The following is a 23066-nucleotide window of genomic DNA, read 5'->3' as shown; positions in this document are numbered from 1 at the left end:
TCTTTTGTCTGATGGTGTTGGCGCAGTCGCCCATACCCCTTCTCCTCAAATGCTGTGTTGTAGCATGTATGCCTGGAATACAGAAGTCACACTAGGGCATGGCTCCAAGCTGAGACATGGCTGACCCCATGCCATCTTCAGCTACACCTGCTGGCCACCCCTTCACCTGCGAATGTCACATGCTTGGCTGTTGCATGTCCTTGTCCAGGTGGTGCAGATGTGCACCATGAAATACCCTGGCTTCTACATTATTTTACAAACTTGCATTTTCATTCCCCTCGTAAGACTGTCCCTGCCCTTGTCAAACAGTCAGAGACAGGCTTTAAATAAAATGCTTTTGAGGCCTGCTGGGTGTCAAGGATGAACCACTGACTGGAGGTGGCCCATTTTATTAGCCTTTCCTGCTATGCATCGGTCATGTTTGAGTGGGCTTTCAGTGCAGGGAGGGAGATTTTTGAATGAAGATGAATGATGAGACTCCTAATAAAAATGTCACTAATAAAATCAATGCATTCATTTTATTTAAGAAATAACTAAACACTTTGAGAATTTTGGGATTAGACAGTTGTTTGCTGTATACCTGGGGTGGGGGCTGTGCAGTGTTTTCACTTCAAGCTAGTAGTTATAAATTGAAAAATATCAAGACACCAATCATCTGGCTGTACATCACTGTCGCATGCGTTCCTAAATGAAACTATAAGATTCTGTGCTAAAGCTCATGGCCTCGGAATAGTCCACTGTTGCCATGTAAAGCAGACAACCTATCCACTGGAACACAGTATTTCAAGCACATCAGTTTGTTTATATTTTGTTGCAAAAAATGCGTAATATTTTCAACAAAAAATTTTAGTGCTCATAACCACAATATAAAAATTATTATTTTTGAGTAAAAGAATAGATAAGTGTTAAGTATATAGTAGGAATGGTGTTTGGGATCACTACTACCATAGGTTTGCAGTGAATCCTGCGTGTTCATAGTTTGCAAAGCTGTAAAAATAATGTGGGAATTCACCATTGTAACCAAAATGCACTCCCTGGAGTATGGGGAAAATGGTTACAACCAACCTGTTGGAAAAAATATGTTCTCAATTAGCCACTCCAGCTATAGCCAGTGGTGCTGATCAGGGTGTTCTGATGGTGGGGAAGTCTCCATACAATAAGGCAGCAGGCGGATTCCCCATCCATATGGAGTGTGTGGATGGAGGAATCGAGTGAACACACAAAATGACTCAAGCCAAAAAGGGGGCTCCTGGATAAGCCAACTTCCTCACTATGAAAGGGTGAAGTCACAGCAACCATATTGACAATGTGCTATAGCTGTGATGGCATAGGGAGTGCGGCTGATAAAATGCATAGGAAAGGATTACTGAAGGGCTTGGAGGCACCGCCAGGTCTGGTAAAGTATATGCAAATTCTAAAGGGCCGCACACTCCTGTTTAAACATTGGGCGGTATTGACTGGTTTCATAGAAACAAGCCGACATTTGGGCTGTGTGTACAGCAGTCATTCCAACAGAAGCCAGCCGAACGTCTGGCTTCTGTCAATGGGGCATAACCAAAAAGGTCAGTGCTCTCAGCCAATGGTGTGTTCTGGCGGAGGGGCAGTCCCGCTGTCGGAGCACAATAGTTCAGTAGGAAAGATTGCTTTACTAACGTCGGATAGTTATAACAGGTACTTCTACCAAGCTTGTCAGTTTCAAACGCTGGGTTGAAGGGGGAAAAAAAAACTACTACTGTAGTGTTTACTAGGCTTTGCTGTCGAAAGCTGTGTACAAATGGGTAAATTATCGCTTTAATTGTGGTTATTTTTGTTGGATTTTCTCATTGTGTGTACAGGCCAATACAGATCATGTTGATGGTAAAATGCTGCGTTTCCTTGAAAACTTGTGTGTGGGGAGAGGAGTGTTTTTTTGTTTTGTTTTTTACCTTTCTTCCTTGTGTTCTAATATTTCTGATGTCCTGCAGTCTCTTTAAATTTCCCTGTTCACATACACTTTTTTTTTTTTTTTCAGGAGGCATTTTTCTCAATGCTGGCAGCAAGTTGTTGCAAAAAAAAGTGTTTATGTCAAGTTGCCAATAATAATTGGCCCCCCTTTCACATTTTCTGCTCATTTCCCTACACCTTGACTATACAGAATCCAGTTCTTTGCATATTCTGTCATTTTTGATCCCATAGACTTCAATGAGAGTGCCTGTAAATGCATAATAAGCTAATTATTTTTATGCCCAAGGAACCTCCTCTCCTCCCCTTACCCAGCCCAAGAAACAAACTCTGGAAGCTTGGCACACACACATAAATAGCTGTAATACGCCTAAAAAAGGTGCGACTGCAGACCTATAAGGATTGCACTGTAAAAAAAAAAAAAAAAAAAAAGAGATTCTATACAGATATTGAACACACACAGCAATCTTGATATAGATTCCCTCAAAACGATAAAACAAGTTATGAATGCAGCCAAAAATTAAACAGTTAATATGGAAAGTAACTCAATTTTGAAATTAAATAAAATTTTTTATTTTTTTTAACTTTAGGAAGCTGGGAACTGCCGGACAAAAACTAGGAGGCTCCGCTGTTCTTTGCCACATAAAGCATGACCCTATGGATCCAACTAGTTGCTTTACACTGACCTCTGCCAATGTGGGCAAATGCCAAACTGTGCTCTGCAGAAGTGGGAAGCCCCTCAATCTTTCTAAGTGTTACACTGTTGGCTTTGAGGAGGAATTGAAGCGGGTTAAACGGCACAAGGCAATTATTACAGAGGTGAGGACCTTTTTTACTTTTGGATCTAACTTGTCTTATAACTAATATTACATGAACAATGGACTCCAGGAATAGTTTTAAAGAATGTTACCTGTTTAGTGTCATACTGAACAAAGACTAGACTTGTAGAATTCTTTTTGCATGAATCCTGAGCCTTTTGGGAGAAAATTTGTTTTGCAAACGTGAAAGCTACTGTTGAGGAAATTTGAGATCCCTGATCAGCTGTTAGACTTTTATAGTATGCAGAAGGATGACCTGTTCAAAGCAACTATATTTAATACTTGCAACAGAATAAGCACTAAGGATTTTGTTGTGCTGATGGGCACCTTCATTTGACTTCAAAATTGTTTGGGCCCCTGTTAAAAAAAAAAATAAAAAAATAGCTAGGCTTTCAAAAGATCACCCCATACACAGAGTAGTGTATCGTAGTCAGCTTTACCAACTGTATTTTTGAAAACGTGAATGAAACTGGCCGACACAGAAGTCTTTGCGTTCCGTAAGCTGAAGCATCTGTTAAGTTGTCCCACAGCTTTATGGTCCTTTCACACAAGCATCAGTTCAGTCACTTATATTTTTGCTTAGAAAAAAACTGATGAATTCTGATTCTAGGAGGTTTACATCAGTTGGTACATTCGTCTTCAGTTTACATCAGTTTGCGCTTCAGTTCAGCTTAGGTTAGCTCAGTTTACATTTAAAAGAGATGGTTGGAGAAATCTTGGTTACCTTGGTGGATCCACAGGAGAAGTACAGCCAAACGAACTTTGGCTGCACCACTTTAGGGCAGTTCACACCACATGTAGTTCAGTGCGTTTTTTTGTTTTTTTTCCTGCGTGTAAAGTAGCTCATATGGTTTCCAATTGCATAGTTCACACCAGTGCGGTCAGTTCCACAAAAAAGGGTAGAACAGGCAGCGCTTTTTCTGCAATGGCCTGTACTAGAACACAGTAAAATGCACCAGAACACCTCAAAACACTCCGGATCCCAATACAGTGGGGAAAAAGAAGAAAAAGGCGTTGAATGCACCTGGAAACTCAGCAAAAATGCACTTGGACACATCAAAAATATGTTGGTGTATGCAGAAATATCTGGAGTGTGTTTTTGTGGTGTGAACCGGCCCTTACTCTACATCCATTTTTTGCATTAAAAAAATAAAAAATTATGAAACTTCTAGGTAAAGAAAGTATAAACAAAAATGTTCTTGCCTAAAAGCGGACATAAACAGATGGCACATTTTGTATCATTCAGATCTGTCTAAATGGAAAATAACACAGCCATGTTCAGTTTAGAAAAACTGACATGAACTGCCATGGATGTAGGCGGATGTAAACGTTTGACTGATTATTCATTTGCCCGCCCATAGACCTACATTGTTCTTCAGTCTGAAGCTATCTAAAAAAAAAAAAAAAAAAAAAACTGACAGATCCAGGCTGAATGCCTGTGTGAAAGGACCTATGTTGTACATCTAACTGTAGCATTCAGTAAAAAGTTTCTAAAGCAATGGAGGCATTTAGGCAATTTCTAGATTCAATGTGAAAAAAACATACCGGCGCTCAAATCTAATTATATGCTGCAATCCAAAAAAAAAAAAACCTTCTATGATGTGGGAAAAAATATATATGTTTCTAATTGTGAGAGTGTGTATGGACTTGAGATAGGGAGGTCCTTTCGTGTTGTGTTTAGGGTGCACCTATATTGCACTTATATGGTGTTTATATATGCATGTATTTTTTATGTACAAGTTGGATAAGTTGGTATTGAAGCACTGAATAGTATAATAACAAGCGGTGGTATTGGCTTGTGCTATATGTACAGGCAAAAAAAACTTTGAGCACAGTTAATATACATTTTTATATACATTTTTGGTTGTTTCCACTAATGGTTAGGGGGCGCAATTCACAATTGGACACATATAAATTTCTAGATTCAAATGGTCTCACGTTTGAGGAAAACAAGCTGTATACCATATAAAATACACTGAATATTCTAAGGCATGAATTTCAAAATAACGCAGTTATTCCCCCTCAATGCCACTTTAAAAGATTGCATAGTGTCATATGTAGCATTGTCTGTCATTTATTTTCTTAGTGTGTGTGGTGTAGCACACAACTGATATTTGTGTCCTCTAAAATAGGAAGGTTTTGATGAGATGTAAATTGCATGTCAAAGCTGTAGGGATTTGTTGATCAGGGCTAGAATGCAAGGCATTCAACACTTATTGGAATGATGTGAAGATACTCATCCTGTGCTCATGTCCCAGCATCACAAGCAGCTCTCATTTATCCTATCCTCTTCTTTGTGATATTTTTCTTCCTCTTCTTGGCGTGCGCCCCCCCCCCCCCCTTATCCCGCTCAAAAAGTAATTGGAGCATAAATAACCGAGCTGCAGCTGGCTGAATAAAGCTGCTTTTTTAAAATGGCATCCAGAACTTTTACTTCAGTGCTAGCATTTAACCTATACAATGCCTGACAGAGTATAATGCTTTGCCACAAGATAATAGGGCCGCATGATGTAAAGTTTCTTAAGGGGAAACCCGTATTGACCATAATAACCAATCAGATTGTCACATGATTTTTGCTGTAGCCAGCACAGTTGTAGCCAAGTGTGCAGCTTTCTACAAGAGCAGATAACTCAGAGAGATTGACTGAAAACAAGAAGGTGCAACTCTTGCGCTATCAGTCAAAGTGTAAGATATTATAAACCTAAAAGTGACCACTTATATCTAGCTGCTGCTAACACCAATTTTGTTCCCACAACTAAAACTGATAAATAAAAAATGTGATGAATGCCAAATGGCTCTACAGTCTGTGCAAGGTGCATATATATTGTGAATACACTTTAAGAGATAACAATACAATAAAACACTCCACAATTCTGTAATTATTGGCTCTTTATTGATAACAAACGATCGGCTGTTATCCTAAAGGAGCAGGAGGGGACTTCTGTCACTTTTCCGGGGCCTCCTGTCCCATCAGGAGACTCGAGCCACCAACTGCGTATCCGCCGGCTAGGTTGAGACCCCCAAAAAAGCCGGATTTGGATCTGATCAGGTCTCCGATGTAGAATCTCGGAAGCGACATTGCGACGTCACTTCCGGTTTACTTCTTAGACCCCCGATACCTCCATAAAGAGCATCTCTCACCACCTATTACTGTCACAAGGGATTTTTACATTCCTTGTGACAGCAATAAAAGTGACAGGATTTTTTTTTTTAAGGGACATAGTAAAACATTTTTTAAAGCATCCCTGCGTGCACGTGCAACAAAAAAAGCGCATATCTAAGTCTCACCGCAAATATAAACGGTGTTCAAATCAAAAGAGCAATAATTCTAGCCAAAGACCACCTAACTCTGACCTGGTAATCTGTAAAACTTTTAACCACTTAAGGACCGGACCTCTTTTTTTAGATGTTTTTTTTTTGCTAGAAAATTTTAGAAACCCCAAACATTATATATATATATATATATATATATATATATATATATATATATATATATATATATATATATATATATATATTATATATTATATATTTTCATTCAGCAACCGCCATTTTATTCTCTAGGGTGTTTAAAATATATATATATATATATATATATATATATATATATATATATATATAAAACATTTTTTTAACACCCTAGAGAATGATAAAATGGCGGTCGTTTTAATACTTTGTCACACAGTATTTGTGTAGGGGTCTTACAGGAGCACTTTTTTGGGAAAAAATAAGACAACAGTAAAGTTAGCACAAATTTTTTTTATATTGTGAAAGATAATGTTACGCTTCAAATGTGTGCCTGCCCGTGGAATGGCGACAAACTTTTACACTTAAAAAATCTCCATAGGCGCGTTAAAAAAAAATTCTACAGGTTGCATGTTTTGAGTTAGAGGAGGTTTAGGGCTAGGATTAGTGCTCTCACTCTACCGATACTTCACGTGTGGTTTCAACAACGTTTTCATATGCGGGCGCTACTCACGTATGCATTCGCTTCTGTACATGAGCTCGGCGGGACGGGACCCGTTTAAAAAATAAATAAATAATAAAAGTTTATTTTTACACTATTTAAAAAAAAAAAAAAATGGTGTCACTTTTATTCCTATTACAAGGAATGTAAACATCCCTTGTAATAGAAAAAAAGCATGACAGGACCTCTTAAATATGAGATCTGGGGTCAAAAAGGACTGATCTCATAGTTACACTAAAATGCATTGAAAAGAAAAAATTGTCATTTAAAAAAATTATAAAAAATGAAAAATGGCCTTTTAATAGCTATGGGTGAATGATGTTTTTACGTCTCTTCCACCCTGCAGTGGCATGGTGACGGGTGGGGGCCATCTTTCCCTCACTCGTCTCCATGCACTGCCACCGAGAGAACCAGATACAGCTGCCGAAGGCTCCAGAGGGCACCAGAGCACGGTGGCATGGGTAGGGGGCCACTCCTGTCTCCGATAAGTGATCTTGTGGCGAATCCGCCGCAGAGTCCACTTTTATCTTGTAGCTGACCGCCGGCCGAACACGGGGATACCGGGGTTATCGCAGCTAGCTGCTGTCATAACAATATCAGTCCTCAAAGTAAGGACGTGTATCGGCGGTCGGCAAGTGGTGAAAGAATCGCCTATGGAGATTTTTAGGTAATGTAGTTTGTTGTGCATAGTACTCTAAGGTGCTGGGGCACTGATGCCATTTGCAAAGAGCATTTGATGTGTTTGGTCCTACACTTGATACCATCATTAGGGATTCCTCAGGAGACCAGAGCATGCTCCTTCCTTAGCATAGGAGGTCTAGGAAGACGCTGGTCCCACTTCATCTTCTTTAGTAGGGTGCCATTTGGTCTTCAGGACCTCCTTCTCAAAAAGCCCTTAAAGGCTCAAAATCTGAGAGGGCTAAGCCCTCTGAAAAACCTTCCGTCTGAAGGTGTGAACTCCAGCTTCCACAAGTATAAGGGCCAATTGTGAAGCCTGGTAGTTCCCTGCGTAGTTTGACTTTCACACAGTATTAGTGATGTACACCACAGGCGTCCACTGCCTACTCGATGTTCCCAAACTGTGAGCAAATGTATCTAATGAATTTAAATAAAACATTAATTTTGCAGTGTGTCCAGTGTAAATAAATGGTCTTTTTAGTTACCCAATCTACAAGTACATTTTCTTATCACAAGAAAAGATGTAATGTTACAACCTCATGAATAAATACCGTCAATTATATCGCCTAGAACAGTGATGGCGAACCTTGGCACCCCAGATGTTTTGGAACTACATTTCCCATGATGCCCATGCACAATGTGGGGTAGTTGAGCATCATGGGAAATGTAGTTCCAAAACATCTGGGGTGCCAAGGTTCGCCATCACTGGCCTAGAACAAATCTTTTCACCCAGGTAAATAACAGTAAAACGCAAAATAAAAATGAATATTCACCAACTCGGAAGATTGGCTGCTCTATGACCAGGCCATTTTTTAAGGATACAGCACTGCGTCGCTTTAACTGAGAATTGCGTGCTCATGCGATGCTGTACCCAAACAAAATTGAAGTCTTCCCCCCCACAAATAGAGCTTTCTTTTGGTGGGATTTGATCACCCCTGCATTTTTTTTTTTTTTGCACTATAAACAAGTGACAATTTTGAAAAAAACGAAACTATCCATTTCTTTTTGCTATGATAAATATCACATATTTAAAAAAAAAAAGAAAAAAATTTACACACGCAGATCACTGGTTCTCGCTCTCACGAGCGATCACTGGGCACTTGCATCGGCTCTGGGCACACGTTGCGTGCGCCCTTAGTGGCCAAAAGGCGAAGCGGCATAAGGTAATGTTGATTTGCCCAGCCGAGCCAAACTGCTGCAGTAAAACTATGGCAGCTGCTCCAGAAGTGGTTAATAAAGTCAATAAACAATCCTTAACAGCAATAGGTCTACAAATGTCTGCCCTATTTTAATGCATAAATAGCTGGCTACCAGATAGATATATCTATCTCCCTCTGGACAATATGTTGAAAGGTATTTGAAAAAAATATATACTAAATTTCTTCACACACACCCCACCCATCCTTATCTCTCGACCTCCCTCGATCTATATATCTATTCTTAAAATCTTCTTATCTAGCTATCTTGAATATTAAATTTTATCATTGGATGTTAACTCATTGTACACCTCTATTCCTCATGAAGTAGGTCTTGCAGCGTTTGGTCACTTCTTGGCTAAAGAATCCCTATTGCATTTAACATCCAATTATTTCATTTTCTACTTTTATTTATCAGGGGTAAATATTTGTATTTATTATATGCTATATCAATTACTTCATGTGGTCTTTTTAATTGCACATTCATTCATTTACATACTGGACACATTGCCTTTTATTTCATTGTGATTTATGCAATATTGTTTTATTTAAATTCACTAGCTATGTGACATGAGTCCTGTAGTCCTCTGGGTCCACTATACAGCAGGGAGGCGTGGATCAGTCTCTCTGTGGATCTTTCTGTTTATAAGCTGGCTTTCCCTTCTCTGCGGGTTTCTTGACAAAGGGGACGGTGCCCCTGAAACCTGTTGCTGCCTGCCCATCTGATATCACTCCTGTCATTCTTTCGCATTGCTTGTGGCCTTAGATGCTGCTGGTCTGGTGGTCTTCTGGTGCCTTTTAGATGCTGCTGTTTACTCAGCCCTGCATAGGATGCTGATGTATTCTACCTTCCTGGCTGCCATCTATGCTGGAGTTTATGCTGTAAGTGTGTTATGTGTTTAAAGTGTTGATTGGTGTAATCATGCTAACTCAAGCAGCCTAGGCATGGTCTAGGCAGAAGGTTTTTTCTTTTTTTCACAATCTGATCTCTCTAAGATCCTCACCCTTTGATTTTAGGATCAAACAACATCCCTCAGTGAGATTCTCCATGTGATTCCTTGGCCTCCTGGTAGCCTCAGTTCAATGCTTCTCCAACACAACATTCTGTTGGCATAGAATAAATGCACTTCTTTTCTGGGTCTTCCTATGCTTCTATTCATTCTGTAGCTTGGTGAATTTCCAATCCCACCTTGGAAATTGGAAAAAGTGTTCCCCCTCCCCCTCAGATTAATGGAAGTTGGTTACCATAGATGCTGGCTTCACAGGCTGGGAAAGTGTTACAATCTCCCACAGTTCAAGGAGCCTATTTACCCATGGAAGCAAAGTTTCACATACACATCCTGGGCTTCAGAGCAACAAAATTTTAGGCTTGCGTCACTGAACCTCTCTTCAGGGATAGCCAATCAGGTTGCAGTCAGCAGTGCCACAGAAGTGGGATCCCATCCATCTTCGGGGTGGGGTAACAGGATTTAGCCAGCCTCAAAGGAAGGAAGTCTGATCATCTCGATGATGGAGAAACACTGTCCAGACATCTCTACTGTTAACTTCCCAGGACTGGACAATAAAATGGTGGATTTGCTCAGTTATTACTTCTTGGATTATAAGGAATGGTTCTTTTATCCTGACATCGTTGGTGTCTTATGTCGGAAATGGAGGACCCCAGATGTGGACATCCTGACCTCCAAGTCCAACAAGTTACCCCAGTTTGTAGCCAGGTCCAAGGATCCTTTGGCATTTGCACAGGATTCTCTGCCAGTTCTTGGACTCCGTTCAGGTTATTATGCCTTCATTCCAGTGAAGATTCTTCAACAGCGCATGGCAGTCGTCTGCAAAATAGACAAACTGAAGACTGTGATTATCATTGCACCAAACTTGCCCAAGAGAACCTGATACCGACATACTCAAACTTCTAGGAGATGACCTTTGTCCTTTACCTAACAGGTCAGACCTGCAGTCTCAAGGCTCCCTGTTCCACCTGGCTTGCCAGTAACTATTAACATGGCTGGTGAAACCTAGGTCTTGAAGGGCAGGTGGTATCCCTGATGCTCTCATTTTCCTCATTCTTTTTAGTCTAGTGTCAACACAAGCATTTCAACCCCCAGTGATTATCTGGTACTTTGCATTCTAGACTACAATTGAAACCTCACCAGAACTTGGCCCCTAACTCATAAGGGACAACCTTTTAGCTTCAATTTCCCTTGTGTCTGATGCATAGTCTTGAGATCTGTTTGGTTATCTCGCAGCAATCACTGTTTGAACCCATTAAGGGTACCCTTCGGTGATCTCTCCTCAAAATTGCCTGGAAAAATGGCTGTCCTATTTTTGCAGATGCATTTCAGTTTTAGCACCCCCAAATATATTTCATTCCATTGTCTTGATGTGGTCAGAGCTATCACTTCTATCCTTGAAACATACTTTCTTGCCAGTAAGGTCTCGAAAGGACACCTTGCTTGAGAGTCCACTTTTGCTAGAAGGCAAATCAATGCAGGAACTTTATACTCTAAAGCACTGGTTCTAAAAGTGGTAAACACACTTTGACCTACAGGTAAGCCTAGAATAAGGCTTACCTGTAGGTCCAAGAAATATCTCCTAAACCTACATGGTTTAGGAGATATTTGCCGAAAGTCGGGCACCGCCGTCTACGGCTCATGCGCTGTAGACAGCGGCGCACAGTTGCACTGAGAGCGGCATCGTAAATGGCGAAAATGCCGCGCGTGTCGGCTCCCGTGCGCACGTGTGGGAGTGACGCCATTGTGGCTTCGCCGAATGACAGCGGCGGAGCAGCGAGGCCCCACGAGAAGATGAATGCGCCGGACTACAGGGGACAGCGGTGACGTCGCTGGCTCTGTGTCAGGTAAGTGACACATAATAGACTACTATGCGATGCATAGTAGTCCATTATGCTTTGCCTTTGCAGGGAATGAAAGAGGAAGTAAACTCCATCAGGGTTTACTTCCTCTTTAACCTTCTAGTTCCGTGACCCCTTGGGAAATTTTAACAGTAAAATTATTTTAGTTGGTCCTTCATTGCTATAATTTTACAACTGTTATGAATCGAAATATAAATATCTGATATACAGGATGTATTTTCATTCTTACAAATTTAACATCTTAAAGCGTAGTGATTAATCACAAAATCAATTTGTAATGGTGCAAAATATTTATTTATAATTGACGTATCGGTTACAAATGAATAAAATGTTTACGACTTGCGTTTATTTTTTATTCATTGTGTATTGAACTATATTCACCGTAGTTTATAATCATGTGAAAACAAAGCGTAACACCGCTAACAGTCTTAGTCTTAATATAATAACCATAAAAGACATTGCTACAAAATTGTTGCGAAACCATTCATAAAAAAACGAAAGCATCGGTGCGAACGCCGAGGTTGCTTCTTTCTCACCAGATCAGAAATTCTCGGGGCAGTCTTTGCAAGAGCAGAATGAAGATCTTCTGCAATAAATCTACTTCTGTATTTAGACTTGATAACCAACAATCTTGAAAAGCCGGATTCACAAAGAGATGTTGTTGGAAATAGAAGAAGGCACAATACAATCTGACAGAATAGGATATGACTGCAAACGCTTGATCCAGAATTTATTAATGGACATGGAAGAGAAATAATTTTTTGCCGCATCTCTGGTAATGAGATCAATAAACTCCCCTTGTGCATTCTCAGGACCATCTTCAACTTTGACTGTGAATGGACTTCTAGCAAGTGCAAATGGGGTGTCAGGAAAATTTGGAAAGTACGATGAAATTTCCTCCAAGCATTTGCAAGTGTTTTTTGACAGAACTTATTGTTTTAATCCTTTTGTCAAGTTCAATGTCATTTTCCTCAAAGAAAGCAGATAAATGGGGCAACATGTAAATTCTATTTTCATCCAATTTTTTTGGTTAGTTTCATTTGGAATGATCGGATCTTTTCAGACAAATCGAGGCATGTTGCATGTGGTAAATTTAACTCGTTCAAGATTGCAGAGATATCATCCAAGTAAGCTATTTTCTGCAGTTCATTTTCATTACTGAAAAGTGCTTCAAACTGCGGATTTGCTTTCTGATTAAACTTTTTTAATTCATTATGAAGTTCAAAAGCACATTTTAAAACTTTCCTCTTGACAACTATCTCACTTCAGTGTGTAATAACAGAACATTAGTGGAAGCTTCCAATTCATTACAAAGTTTTGAAAGTCGACTGTTTAAAGTACTCTTTGTATAAAAAAAAAAAAAAAAAAAAAAAAAAAAAAAATTGATGGCACTTAGCTCTTTTCAGAACTTCTTGCAACTCTTGTGGCAACGGCTTCATTGCTAACATTTGTCAAGGAACTCACTATACGATTCAAATGTCTTTTGGTGATTCATTCAGTACCAAATGTTGAGATCCAGACCAATATCCTAGCATAGCCGGAGCACCATCTGTGCAAACATCACAAACCTTTTCCCAAGAGTTCTCGTGTTTTTTCAGAAATGAACCAATTGTGTCAAATACATCACGTGCAGTCGTTTCAAGAGGTTTGTAAAAAAGAAAAACTCTTCTTTAAAGTCGCCCTTGAATATACCTCGTTTAAACCAGTAAGTAAGAACCGTTTGCAACAGCTGTAGATGCGTCAAGTTGGATGCTAAATATTCCAAGTGGAGCAGATTTAATTTCCTGGATTACATGATCAATATCAGCAGACATGTCATCTATTCTCCTGCTGACAGTGTCTTTTTTTTTTTTTACGAAATTGAGTGCAATTTTCCAATTCAGCTCCAGTCATAACTCGAACAATGTCTGACTGCTGGCAGCAGCAAATCCTTGGCAATAGTGTGAGATTTCTTGGCTCTGGCAATTGAGAGCCACCAAATATGAAGATTCAATGGCCGCTAGGTTATGCTTGTGGTACTTGCAGCCAGTATCAAGTCTGCTTTTCTTGACACCATCAGCTTTGTTTTTAAAATGCTGGATATCCTTGCCAGCAAAGCTCGGATGCTTGGTATCAAAATTACGTTTGTTAGGCCTCATAGATTCGGCTGATAGAACTTTATTACAAATAATACATTGTGGTTTCTAAATTCATGCCACAATTATTGAAGTAAAACCATATTGAAAAATCGTCACCCGAACTTCTCTTAAGGTTCTCTCTATGATCCATTATTGTGGGCTCGCTGATAAAAAAAAAATAGCTTCAATAACAGACTATTAACACTTAGAGGGATTCCACCAAAAAAAAAAATATTAAAAGCCAGCAGCTATAAATACTACAGCTGCTGACTTTTAATAAATGGACACTCCCCTGTCCCGGGTTCCAGCGATGCCGAGGCCGATCGATCGCTCGGCTCTCGGCTGCTGTCGCCACCAGTCTAGGTGAGGGAATCAGGAAGTGAAGCGAATCGGCTTCACTTCCCAGTTCCCTACTGTGCATGCGCGAGCCGCGCAATAGGAAATCTCCGCGCTATCACTGGTATCAGGTATCTCCACCCCCTCCCCCTGAAAGGTGTCAATTGTGACACCGGAGGGGGGGAGGGATCCGATCAGCGGAGGTTCCACTTTAGGGTGGAATCCCGCTTTAAGACTCCCCCATTCCAAGATCTCACCCATGTCTCTTGCCTTACACATATACAGACAGAATTACAAAAGTTAAATTCCCTCTCAAAAATAAGTGTGCTCAGCCACATAGCTCGGTAAATAAATTTACATCATAGCGGACCAAACCAAGTTCTCAGACAGCGCAAGTCTGATCAACAAGCTGTTTATATGCAAATCCTAAAATCTTGCCTAAGACTACCCTGCCTACAGGGTGACACAGCCACTCTGATTTCACTGCAAAACATGGAGCCTTGTCACCCTCCTACAGGAACTGGAAAAATGGCTGTACTGGCAGGACCATCAGGTGATAAAACTGCTACAGGGGGACTCCGATACCAAACATTGCAGTGTGATGTTAGTGACAGAACACGTCATAGGCGGCAGTGTTATCTTCCCTAGCGTTCCACCTGAAGGCATCGGGAGCAAGGTTGACAGCTGGAGAACACTGCCTGGGAGTCTCCATGGAGGAAGCAGATATGTGGGCTAAGTAGTTCAGTCAGGACTGAAGAGCATGCCTGATGGGACTGGGAGCACTCTGGGATGGATGCAAGGTCAATCAGGAGGACTCTGGAGTGGGCAGGAGAAAGGGGCAACTGCAGCCAGGAGGGCCGGCAGCGCCTGAAGAGGTGGTACTGGGCTCAGTAGCCACAAGTAAGATAGCTAGCACAGGGACATTTTTGCTACACTAAAGGTGTCCGGGGCCTCTGCCTGCAAAAGGCGGTTTTCTCTATCTGGCTGTGCAAGTCTGTGCCAGACCAACCAAAAATTGTGCTAGCTTAGCTGATCCTGGGACCTGTAGTTCTACAAGTTTGTGCTGGAGGAAGAGGAGAGTTTCTGCAAGCAAGAGTTGTGCAGGAGGCGGGAGTGTACATAGTTTTGGTCTTAATCTTGCTATTCTTTGATCAAGTGGGCATCCTATATTCCCAATCCCCATCCAAGTTTAACCCCTCAATAATACAACACAAACAACTTCTGGGCTTCTCTCTGACTCTGAATGCGTTGAAGTATGTGGTGTGCCTGGCTGGGCAGAAAGAGATCCGGGAGGTGGTGTGCAGAGTCCATGTACCAGGGAGAGGGCTGCGGAGTGTATACAACTACCCCCGGGAGACTTGAGCAGCACAGACGAGAGGAGATCATTATAGGAGCTACTAGGACCCACTTTGGGTGCTATACACTTTGTATATCTAGCACTGGCACGGAATAACCACTTTTGAGGAACCAACTGGGACGTTTTATATATAAATGATATATATTGTTCCATCATTTTTTTTTTTTTTTTTTTGCATGATCATGTCACTTATTTTTTCACAGTCTATGTATTGATTGCGCCAGTGACAGTACAAAAATGCTTTTATTAATTTAGTGTCTGACTTGCCAAAGTCACTCGGGTTTTCCATCAGAATCAGAAACCTGTCTAATGTGTTAACTGGAAGTGATGTTTCGTTGCCGCCATCTTGGTACACTTTTTACCAGTAAACTGAGTGCATATACTGTATAAGCCTTGTATAGTAATATAAGCTCAGTTTACTGGTAAAAATACATGTAAAATTCAAGAGTCCGGTGGGTGTAAAAAGATGTTCTCTTGCTGATTTCTAACCGCAGTCTTACTGGGGTCGAGAGTACCAAGATGGTCGCAACGGAATGTCACTTCTGTGCGGCCTCTCCCAGAAGTGACATCTCACTGGCCGAGACGGACAAACTCCGGTGTACACACAGTAACTTCGGGTCCGTCTCAGCAAGCTTTCCAGATTGGACCAGCATTTGCGCCCCCCCGCCCCATGTTCACTGCACCAGCGGGAGTTCCCTGGGTGTTCCAACATCTGCTGCCCAGCTTTGTAAGGCTATCCTTTTGGTCTTCTGATCTTACCTTCTCCAAGGTGGATGTCCAGACCTCTGGATGCAGGTTTCAACCACCAGAGCTCTTTCAGTGCCACCCTGAGTTGGGTCCATGACAGTTGTGGCTAGTGTTTTTTATTTTTTTATTTTTTTATTTTTTGGGGGGGGAGGGACACAGTAAACACCCCCTCCCTGTCTGCCAGCCTGCCTGACACTTACTCCATCTGGCGACAGGCAGCAAGCATTGGGCAGCGGCTCCTGTGTCCCTTTCCTCCATCGAGGCGGCTGTGCGTCGCCTCCCCTTCTAGGCGTCCGATAGGATCGCCTATCCTTTCAGCCAATTGGGTGACTGGTCCCAGACCCACTTCCTGATTGCCCAGGAGGATAGACTAGTCATTTGCCCTTCTAACACACCTAAATGATATTGGGTCTGGGATCAAAAGTAACATTTCCGTCATTGCAGATGACACCAAGCTATGCAGTGGTATATAATGTCTTTACAGGATATCTCCAATTTACAAGCCAACCTCAACCTCTGTCTAATTGGGTGACTGTGGCAGATGAGGTTTAATGTTGAGAAATGTAAATTTATGCACTTGGGGGCTAAGAATATGCATGCATCATACATTTTAGGGGGAGTACAATTGGGGGGGATCCATAGTGGAGAAGGATCTGGGGATTTTGGAAGATCATAAGCTCAATAGTAGCATGCAATGCCAAGCTGTGGTTTCCAAAGCGAGCAAAGTCCTTTCTTGTATTAAGAGAGGTATGGACTCCAGAGAGAGAGATATCATTTTGCCCCTGTTCAAATCATTAGTAAGACCTCATCTGGAATATGCAGTTCAGTTTTGGGCACCAGTTCTCAAAAAGGATATTGGGGAACTGGAGAAAGTGCGGAGAAGGGCAACCAAACTGATTAGAGGCATGGAGGAGCTCCGCTATGAGGAAAGATTAGAGGAACTGAATTCACTCTTGAGGAGAGCAAGGAGGGATATGATCAACATATACAAATATATAAGGGGCCAATATAGTGAACTTGGTGTTGGTATTCACTTTACAGTCAACAAGGGGCACTCTTTACGTCTAGAGGAAAAGAGATTTAATCTCCAAATATGGAAAGGTTTCTTCACAGTAAGCGCTGTGAAAATGTGGAATAGACTCCCTGCAAAGGTGGTTCTGGCCAGCTCAGTAGAGTGCTTTAAGAAAGGCCTGGATTGTTTCCGAAGTGTACATGATATAACTGGGTACTAACATTTTATAGGTAAAGTTGATCTGGGGAAAAGCCAATTGCCTCTCGGGAGGGATCCGGAAGGAATTTTTCCCCCTTCTTTAGCAAATTGGATCATGCTCTGCTGGGGTTTTTTGCCTTCCTCTTGATCAACTGTGGGTATAGAATTGGGTATATGGGATTGTATTTATTATTATTATTATTATATTAAATTTTTTTGCGGATGGACTTGTCTTTTTTTCAACCTAACTATGTAACTTGGGTGGGCTGTGAGCGCATTCTCTGTGCCCGAGACGCCCTATGCTTAAGCCTATTGGACCCCTTGGTTCTAATCAGTGCTTCAAAAAAACACCCCCGCCATTGTAATTCATGCACCCGGCATCCTGCAAAGGGCTGGACGCAAGGCTAGTGGGGTCGGTACCCATTTGCCCTTAATGGATTGGCTGCCCCTGGTCCTTGACCCTTTTTTATTATGTTAGGCACAAATGTCTAGTTACCCACTGCTTGGTAACATCCCAGGGTCTTTAATATCCAGTGTCATGTACTGTTTGTAAACTTTGTACATTGGAGTACAAGACACAGGCCACCCTCCCATCTGTTTCGTTTTACTCTGCATTGCTTGCAAAAAACTGAGGTCTGTAGGATTTGGGAAGGGTTTTAGGGGTACATCTTGGGGTGTGTCTAAAAGCTTTGCCAGTGTCCTTTCACCTGAAGGTAGCAGCCTATAGCCCAGGACTTCCAGCCGTGTTCTATATTGTACTTTGAAATTTACAGGCAAGTAATTTCCTTTTTTAAACCTTCCAGTATAGTCTGTTACCTGGTGTACAGAGATCAGAACTATCTCCTTATTGCTTGCCACAAAACTGAGGTGATTTGGAGTGGGAGAGTTTATATCGGGAGATGTCCTTTTTTATTTTTTTGCCAGTGTTCAGTCACCTGAAGATCGCTGCATATAACAGTCACAATGATTTAAAGAAAAAGCCTGTGTCCTGTACTGTGCTCCAGGAAAACACTATTAAATCATTTCTTGTTGTCCAGTTGGAATTTTTATCTCATGAATTGGCCTTTTACCATCTTGCGTGTTTTTTCCTGAGGCTCTCAGACTGTTTATGGAGCTTCAGAATTCTCCCAAGGTGGTAATCTTTGGGGCTGGGTTCTTACATAAATGTGGATGTTAAAATAACATGAGGTTACCCCTTTTGTGATCCTGAAATATGAGCCATTTGTGAACATGAGGTAACAACTTCTGTGCATTTGTGACATTTCTGCACAAGTAATACAAGTAATCATTTGAAGAAGTATGGCCAAAGCTTTTTTGGCTGTACTTCTATGGATCACAGGAGTACAGTTCATTCGGCACTCCTGTGACTTGGTTTTAGCCGACAGCAGGCTAAAGTCCAAAGTCAGCTGACATCACTCAGCCCTTTCAGGCGCTGGATTGAGCGTGACCTTAGTCAGGATCCACCCATCAGCTAGCTCAGCCTTTCAATGAGCCATTGAGAGACTGAAACAGCTGATCCCATGTCCAGCGCTCTAGTGAATGCTGGAGGGGCAGAACAGAGAGCTGGTGACTGACAGTCACCAGTCTCTGCTCAGTGGAGTGGAAAACTGAGCAAGCAGTGTTTGATCACTCAGTTGTCAGTGCAGGCATCAGGGGACAGATGCAACATGGGATCAAAGCTGCATCCACCTAGGTGCGTATACTTTAAAAAAAAAAAATTAAACCCCATACTTCTCTTGTTGTTCTGTTCAATGTATTATGCTATGTATATTTATTGGTTCATTTTAAGTAAAATAAAAAAACTGTGTTTTTTCCTGCAGGATGGCAAAGTAAACGGAGTGACGGACTGTACACGTATTTTGGGATACACCTTCCTCCATCCGAGTGTTACTCCAAGGCCTTATGTTCAGTCAGTTGCTCTAACACCTCAAGATGAATTCTTCATTCTTGGAAGTAAGGGATTATGGGATAGCATTTCTGAGGAAGAAGCTGTTGAGACAATCAGAAATGTGCCAGATGCTCTGGCTGCCTCCAAGAAGTTATGCAGCTTGGCACAGAGTTACGGCTGCAGCGGGAGCATATGTGCAGTCGTTGTGCAGCTGAATGTTGCAGAAGACTGCGTCTGCTGCTGTGAACTGAATGGTGGCATTCCACCACCCAGCCCAGGGATCTTCACACCTTCTGTCAATGTTATTAAGGACCGTGCCCAAGACAGCTTAGGCATGCCATCTTCTAGCAGTGGCCTAGCTTCTGAAATCAGCAGTGAGATATCAACCTCTGAAATGAGCAGTGAAGTTGGATCCACAGCCTCTGATGAACCCCCAGCAGTTTCCCTTCATGAGAATGGAGTTGGTCCTGCAGGATGCCCGAGTGAACAGCGCTGTACATTACATCCTGTATGCCTGTCTGGCTCTTTTCAACGACAACTTTCCAGTGCCACTTTCTCCAGTGCCTTTTCAGACAATGGTCTTGACAGTGAGGATGAGGAACCTATTGAAGGTGTTTTTTCCAATGGTAGCCGTGTTGAAGTAGAAGTGGACATTCATTGCTCTCGATTTAGAAATGGTGGGCAGCCTGCACCTACCTGCACTGTCTTAGAGCCCACTGATGAGGGTATTGTAAGCGCCAATGAGGATGACCTTGGAGGCTTAGTCAGGAGACAAGACTTTTCTTCCAACACTCTTGGTCGTCAGAGGAGATGCAATGGTTCTGTGGCACCATCAGAGAGAAGTCATAACCTAATTGAGGTGGTTGCAGATGCACCTTTACGAAAAACAGGAGGATATTTTGCAGCACCAGCACAGCCAGACCCTGATGATCAGTTTATTATACCCCCTGAACTTGAGGAGGAAGTAAAGGAGATTATGAAGCAACATCAGGAGCAGCAGCAACAGCTGCAACTTCAGCAGCATAGACAGTATCAAATGGACCAGTTACCAGACTGCTATGATACACCACTATGACACTTTCATTTCTGAGTGACTCCATTTTAACTGAAATTTTGAGCTTCCTCCACTCTTCCATTTATGAGGATGGCAAATTTTAGGTACATTTTTTTTCTTTCAGCATCTGCTCATCATCCATTTTAGATGTAATCTTCCCATTTTCCACTTCTTTACTGTACTACTTCATTACTTGCACCCTTCATAATTTTTTTTTTTTTTTTTTTTTTTTTTAACTAACCACCAGCTTTCTTCTACAGATGCTTTAACAACCAACTTTTAATCACTGTTTTCCATAACATATCATGTTTAAGGAAATTAAAGTTTGAAGAGAGGTTTTGATGAAAAAAGTTTAATATATTACAGAGATACAAATAATACAGATTTGTAATATTTTTTAAGAAACAAAAATAGTTTTGTTTAATTTTTGAAGCGCAAGAGTGTCTGGCAAAGCTAAAGACTTGTAACCTAAAAACTCCTTGTGGAAGTGAGGACACAAACTTCTGTGTAGAGATGGACCATGGGAAGTGCTAGATATATGTAGAACAATATGACTTAACTCTTAGGAGTTGCTTACTCTTTCCAGTGACTTAAAAATCACGGAGTTTCACTAATTTTCTCTGAGAGAACAGTTGATTAGGACATTTTGGCTCTTTTGCTGCTGGCAGGAGCTGTCTGGTTACCTCAGGCATTTCCTTCCAGCAATTTAAGGGTTAATGTATATAGCTTATGTATTGTATAGTGTTCATTATGATATACTCTGTGGTGCTGCAGCTATCAGAAGGCTTTTCTGTGCTGTAGATCCATGGCAAGAGTATTTTTCTCAACCAATGTGAGCATTACTGGGTAAATTTAATATATTTTTTAGCTTTGTGAAGGCACAAACGTATCAAAAGGGTAAAATTGAAGGGTTTATTTTTTACAACAATCAAGTCACAGCTGATCTGAATGGCTGTGGTGAAAAATGTGATTTTTCTTGAAAAATGAAAGGAAAAAAAAATGGAGCGTTATCTGCTGAACCATGCTTCCCAACCTCACCCCCCCCCCCCCCCTTTTTTTTTTTTTCTCTCTCCTGAATGTGTTCTGTATTGCTGCCACCACAATCTAGCATGATTGTACAAAGCTCATTTAGATTCAACCTGCCCGGAGTTATATCAATGCAGAATGCACAGATGAAAGTGTTTGTCATTTTGGTATAATAAACATCAAACTTTACAAGTAACACAAAGCTCCCTGTCATTTCTACAAGAGCACAATGTGGACTGGGTTGTCATACTGAAGTTGATTTTAATCATATGCCCTTGGGAAATAGGTTGACCTTTATTACTTGAGTATCTGAGCTGAAATGGCATAAACTAGAGTAATTTCTGAGCCTCCTGTTCCGAGCAATGATTAAACCTACTCATGGACTTATGAGGCAGTGCAAAAAGCATAAAGGATTAACCCCTTCCCGCTGACCATACGAATGTATGCGGCCTCACTGGGCTAGGCTTTTTTCCATGGGGCCGCATCTGTGTGTCTTTGTGCTGGGAGCTCACACGTTTCCAGCACAGATACCACAGTCGCCCCGTGTAACGCACTAACAATTGGGACCTGCAACACCCGGTTCCAGGTCACCTGATCGGTGATGGCCTCTGATCAGTACCTGTGAAGCCCGCCCCTGTTTTCTTTCTCTGCATTCGGTCTGTCGTGTGTACGTTTTTTAGGTAGGATATAAGAAAAAAAAACGCAAAATGTGCACTATTTCTGTGCTCTATTACGGGTACATACAACTAACCTATACCTATGTGGTATCGCTTCAATCTGAGAAAGAGGGTTCATCCGTGAAAAGCATCAGCCGTCACCGTGGACGCTTCCTGTTCTTCCAATACCACTGGTAGAATGCAGCAGTTCTGAAGGTGACTGGTTCCATTTGTTGTGATATGCGCACTTAATACATGCGTTTGTGAGCATAAATGTCATTCTATTTTTAAAAATTTTATTGTGGTAAGGTGCTAGGTTGGCGCACCCCTCGTTATTTTGTCTGGACTAAGTGCATGACCTAAGACCCTTGCTCCATCTTAATGGATCCCTCCATTCACCATCAACTAGTGCTTTTATCTGTAGCCTTAAGCTACTGTGTGAATGGCTTGGCAGGTAAGCATTTCCACGGCTCATATCTGTCCATATGCAAATCCATTATTGCCTGTCTATACACAGGATTTTCTGGTTTCGGAGGACAGCTGAAATGCTTGCTTGCACATTTTCCCTATTTTTCTCATTAACATTAACTTGTTTGACAGTGGGAGATGGGCATTACCAATTTGTCGCCCTTCCCTTTTGTCTTTCCATGACCCCTGGGTTTTTACTATGGTGCTTGCCATGGTCATGGCTCTACTCCGTTCTCAGGACATACCCTTTGTTGGGTTACCTGGACAATCTTTTGCGAATAGATCAGTCCTCTGTACCCGGACAGCCAATGTCCAGTTTATATTGCAGTCTCTGCATGGATTAGGTTGGATCCTTAACTTTAGGAAGTCATTGCTGGAACTGAAATGCTGTTCAGTGTGCCTGACACTGGATACAACCCTGTATGTTAACTTCTTGCCCTGGGCCAAACTTCTGTCCTTGTATGGGCCCTTTGTCCCTGGACTTGGATCTTCTAGCATCTACATATAGCAACAAACTAGACAGGTTTGTCACCAGGTCTAGGGACTCTGTGAAACTAGTTGCACCTAATCTACACCTTTCTACCTCTTCAGCTTCTCAATTGTCTGCTTTGCAAGCATTCTGATGATTCTCATGGCACCAAACTAGCCCAGGAAGACATGCTGATGAGACATACTCGTGGTCCCTACTGGATGATCTTCACCTTCTGTCCCAAGGATTTGTTTCCCATACTGCTTCTC

General features: G+C 41.6%; 1 protein-coding gene across 1 annotated transcript in view; it reads left to right on the top strand.

Annotated features, from left to right (window-relative positions):
* PHLPP1 (PH domain and leucine rich repeat protein phosphatase 1) overlaps window positions 1–21406 on the top strand; it is a 241871-nt gene extending 220465 nt beyond the window's left edge. Inside the window, exons 16-17 of the mRNA XM_077492065.1 lie at window positions 2532–2760; window positions 19057–21406. Coding sequence (XP_077348191.1) covers window positions 2532–2760; window positions 19057–20199 — 1372 coding nt within the window. The 3' untranslated portion in view covers window positions 20200–21406. The remainder of the gene's footprint in view (window positions 1–2531; window positions 2761–19056) is intronic.
* The last annotated feature ends 1660 nt before the right edge of the window (window positions 21407–23066 follow it).

This window comes from Lithobates pipiens, unplaced genomic scaffold, assembly GCF_037356315.1.
Source record: "Lithobates pipiens isolate NorthernLeopardFrog02 unplaced genomic scaffold, aLitPip1_a1.2 Scaffold_19, whole genome shotgun sequence".
NCBI classification, from domain to species: Eukaryota; Metazoa; Chordata; class Amphibia; order Anura; family Ranidae; genus Lithobates; species Lithobates pipiens.
The sequence above is the reverse complement of the archived record's forward strand: the minus strand, read 5'-3'. Positions and strand labels throughout refer to the sequence as shown.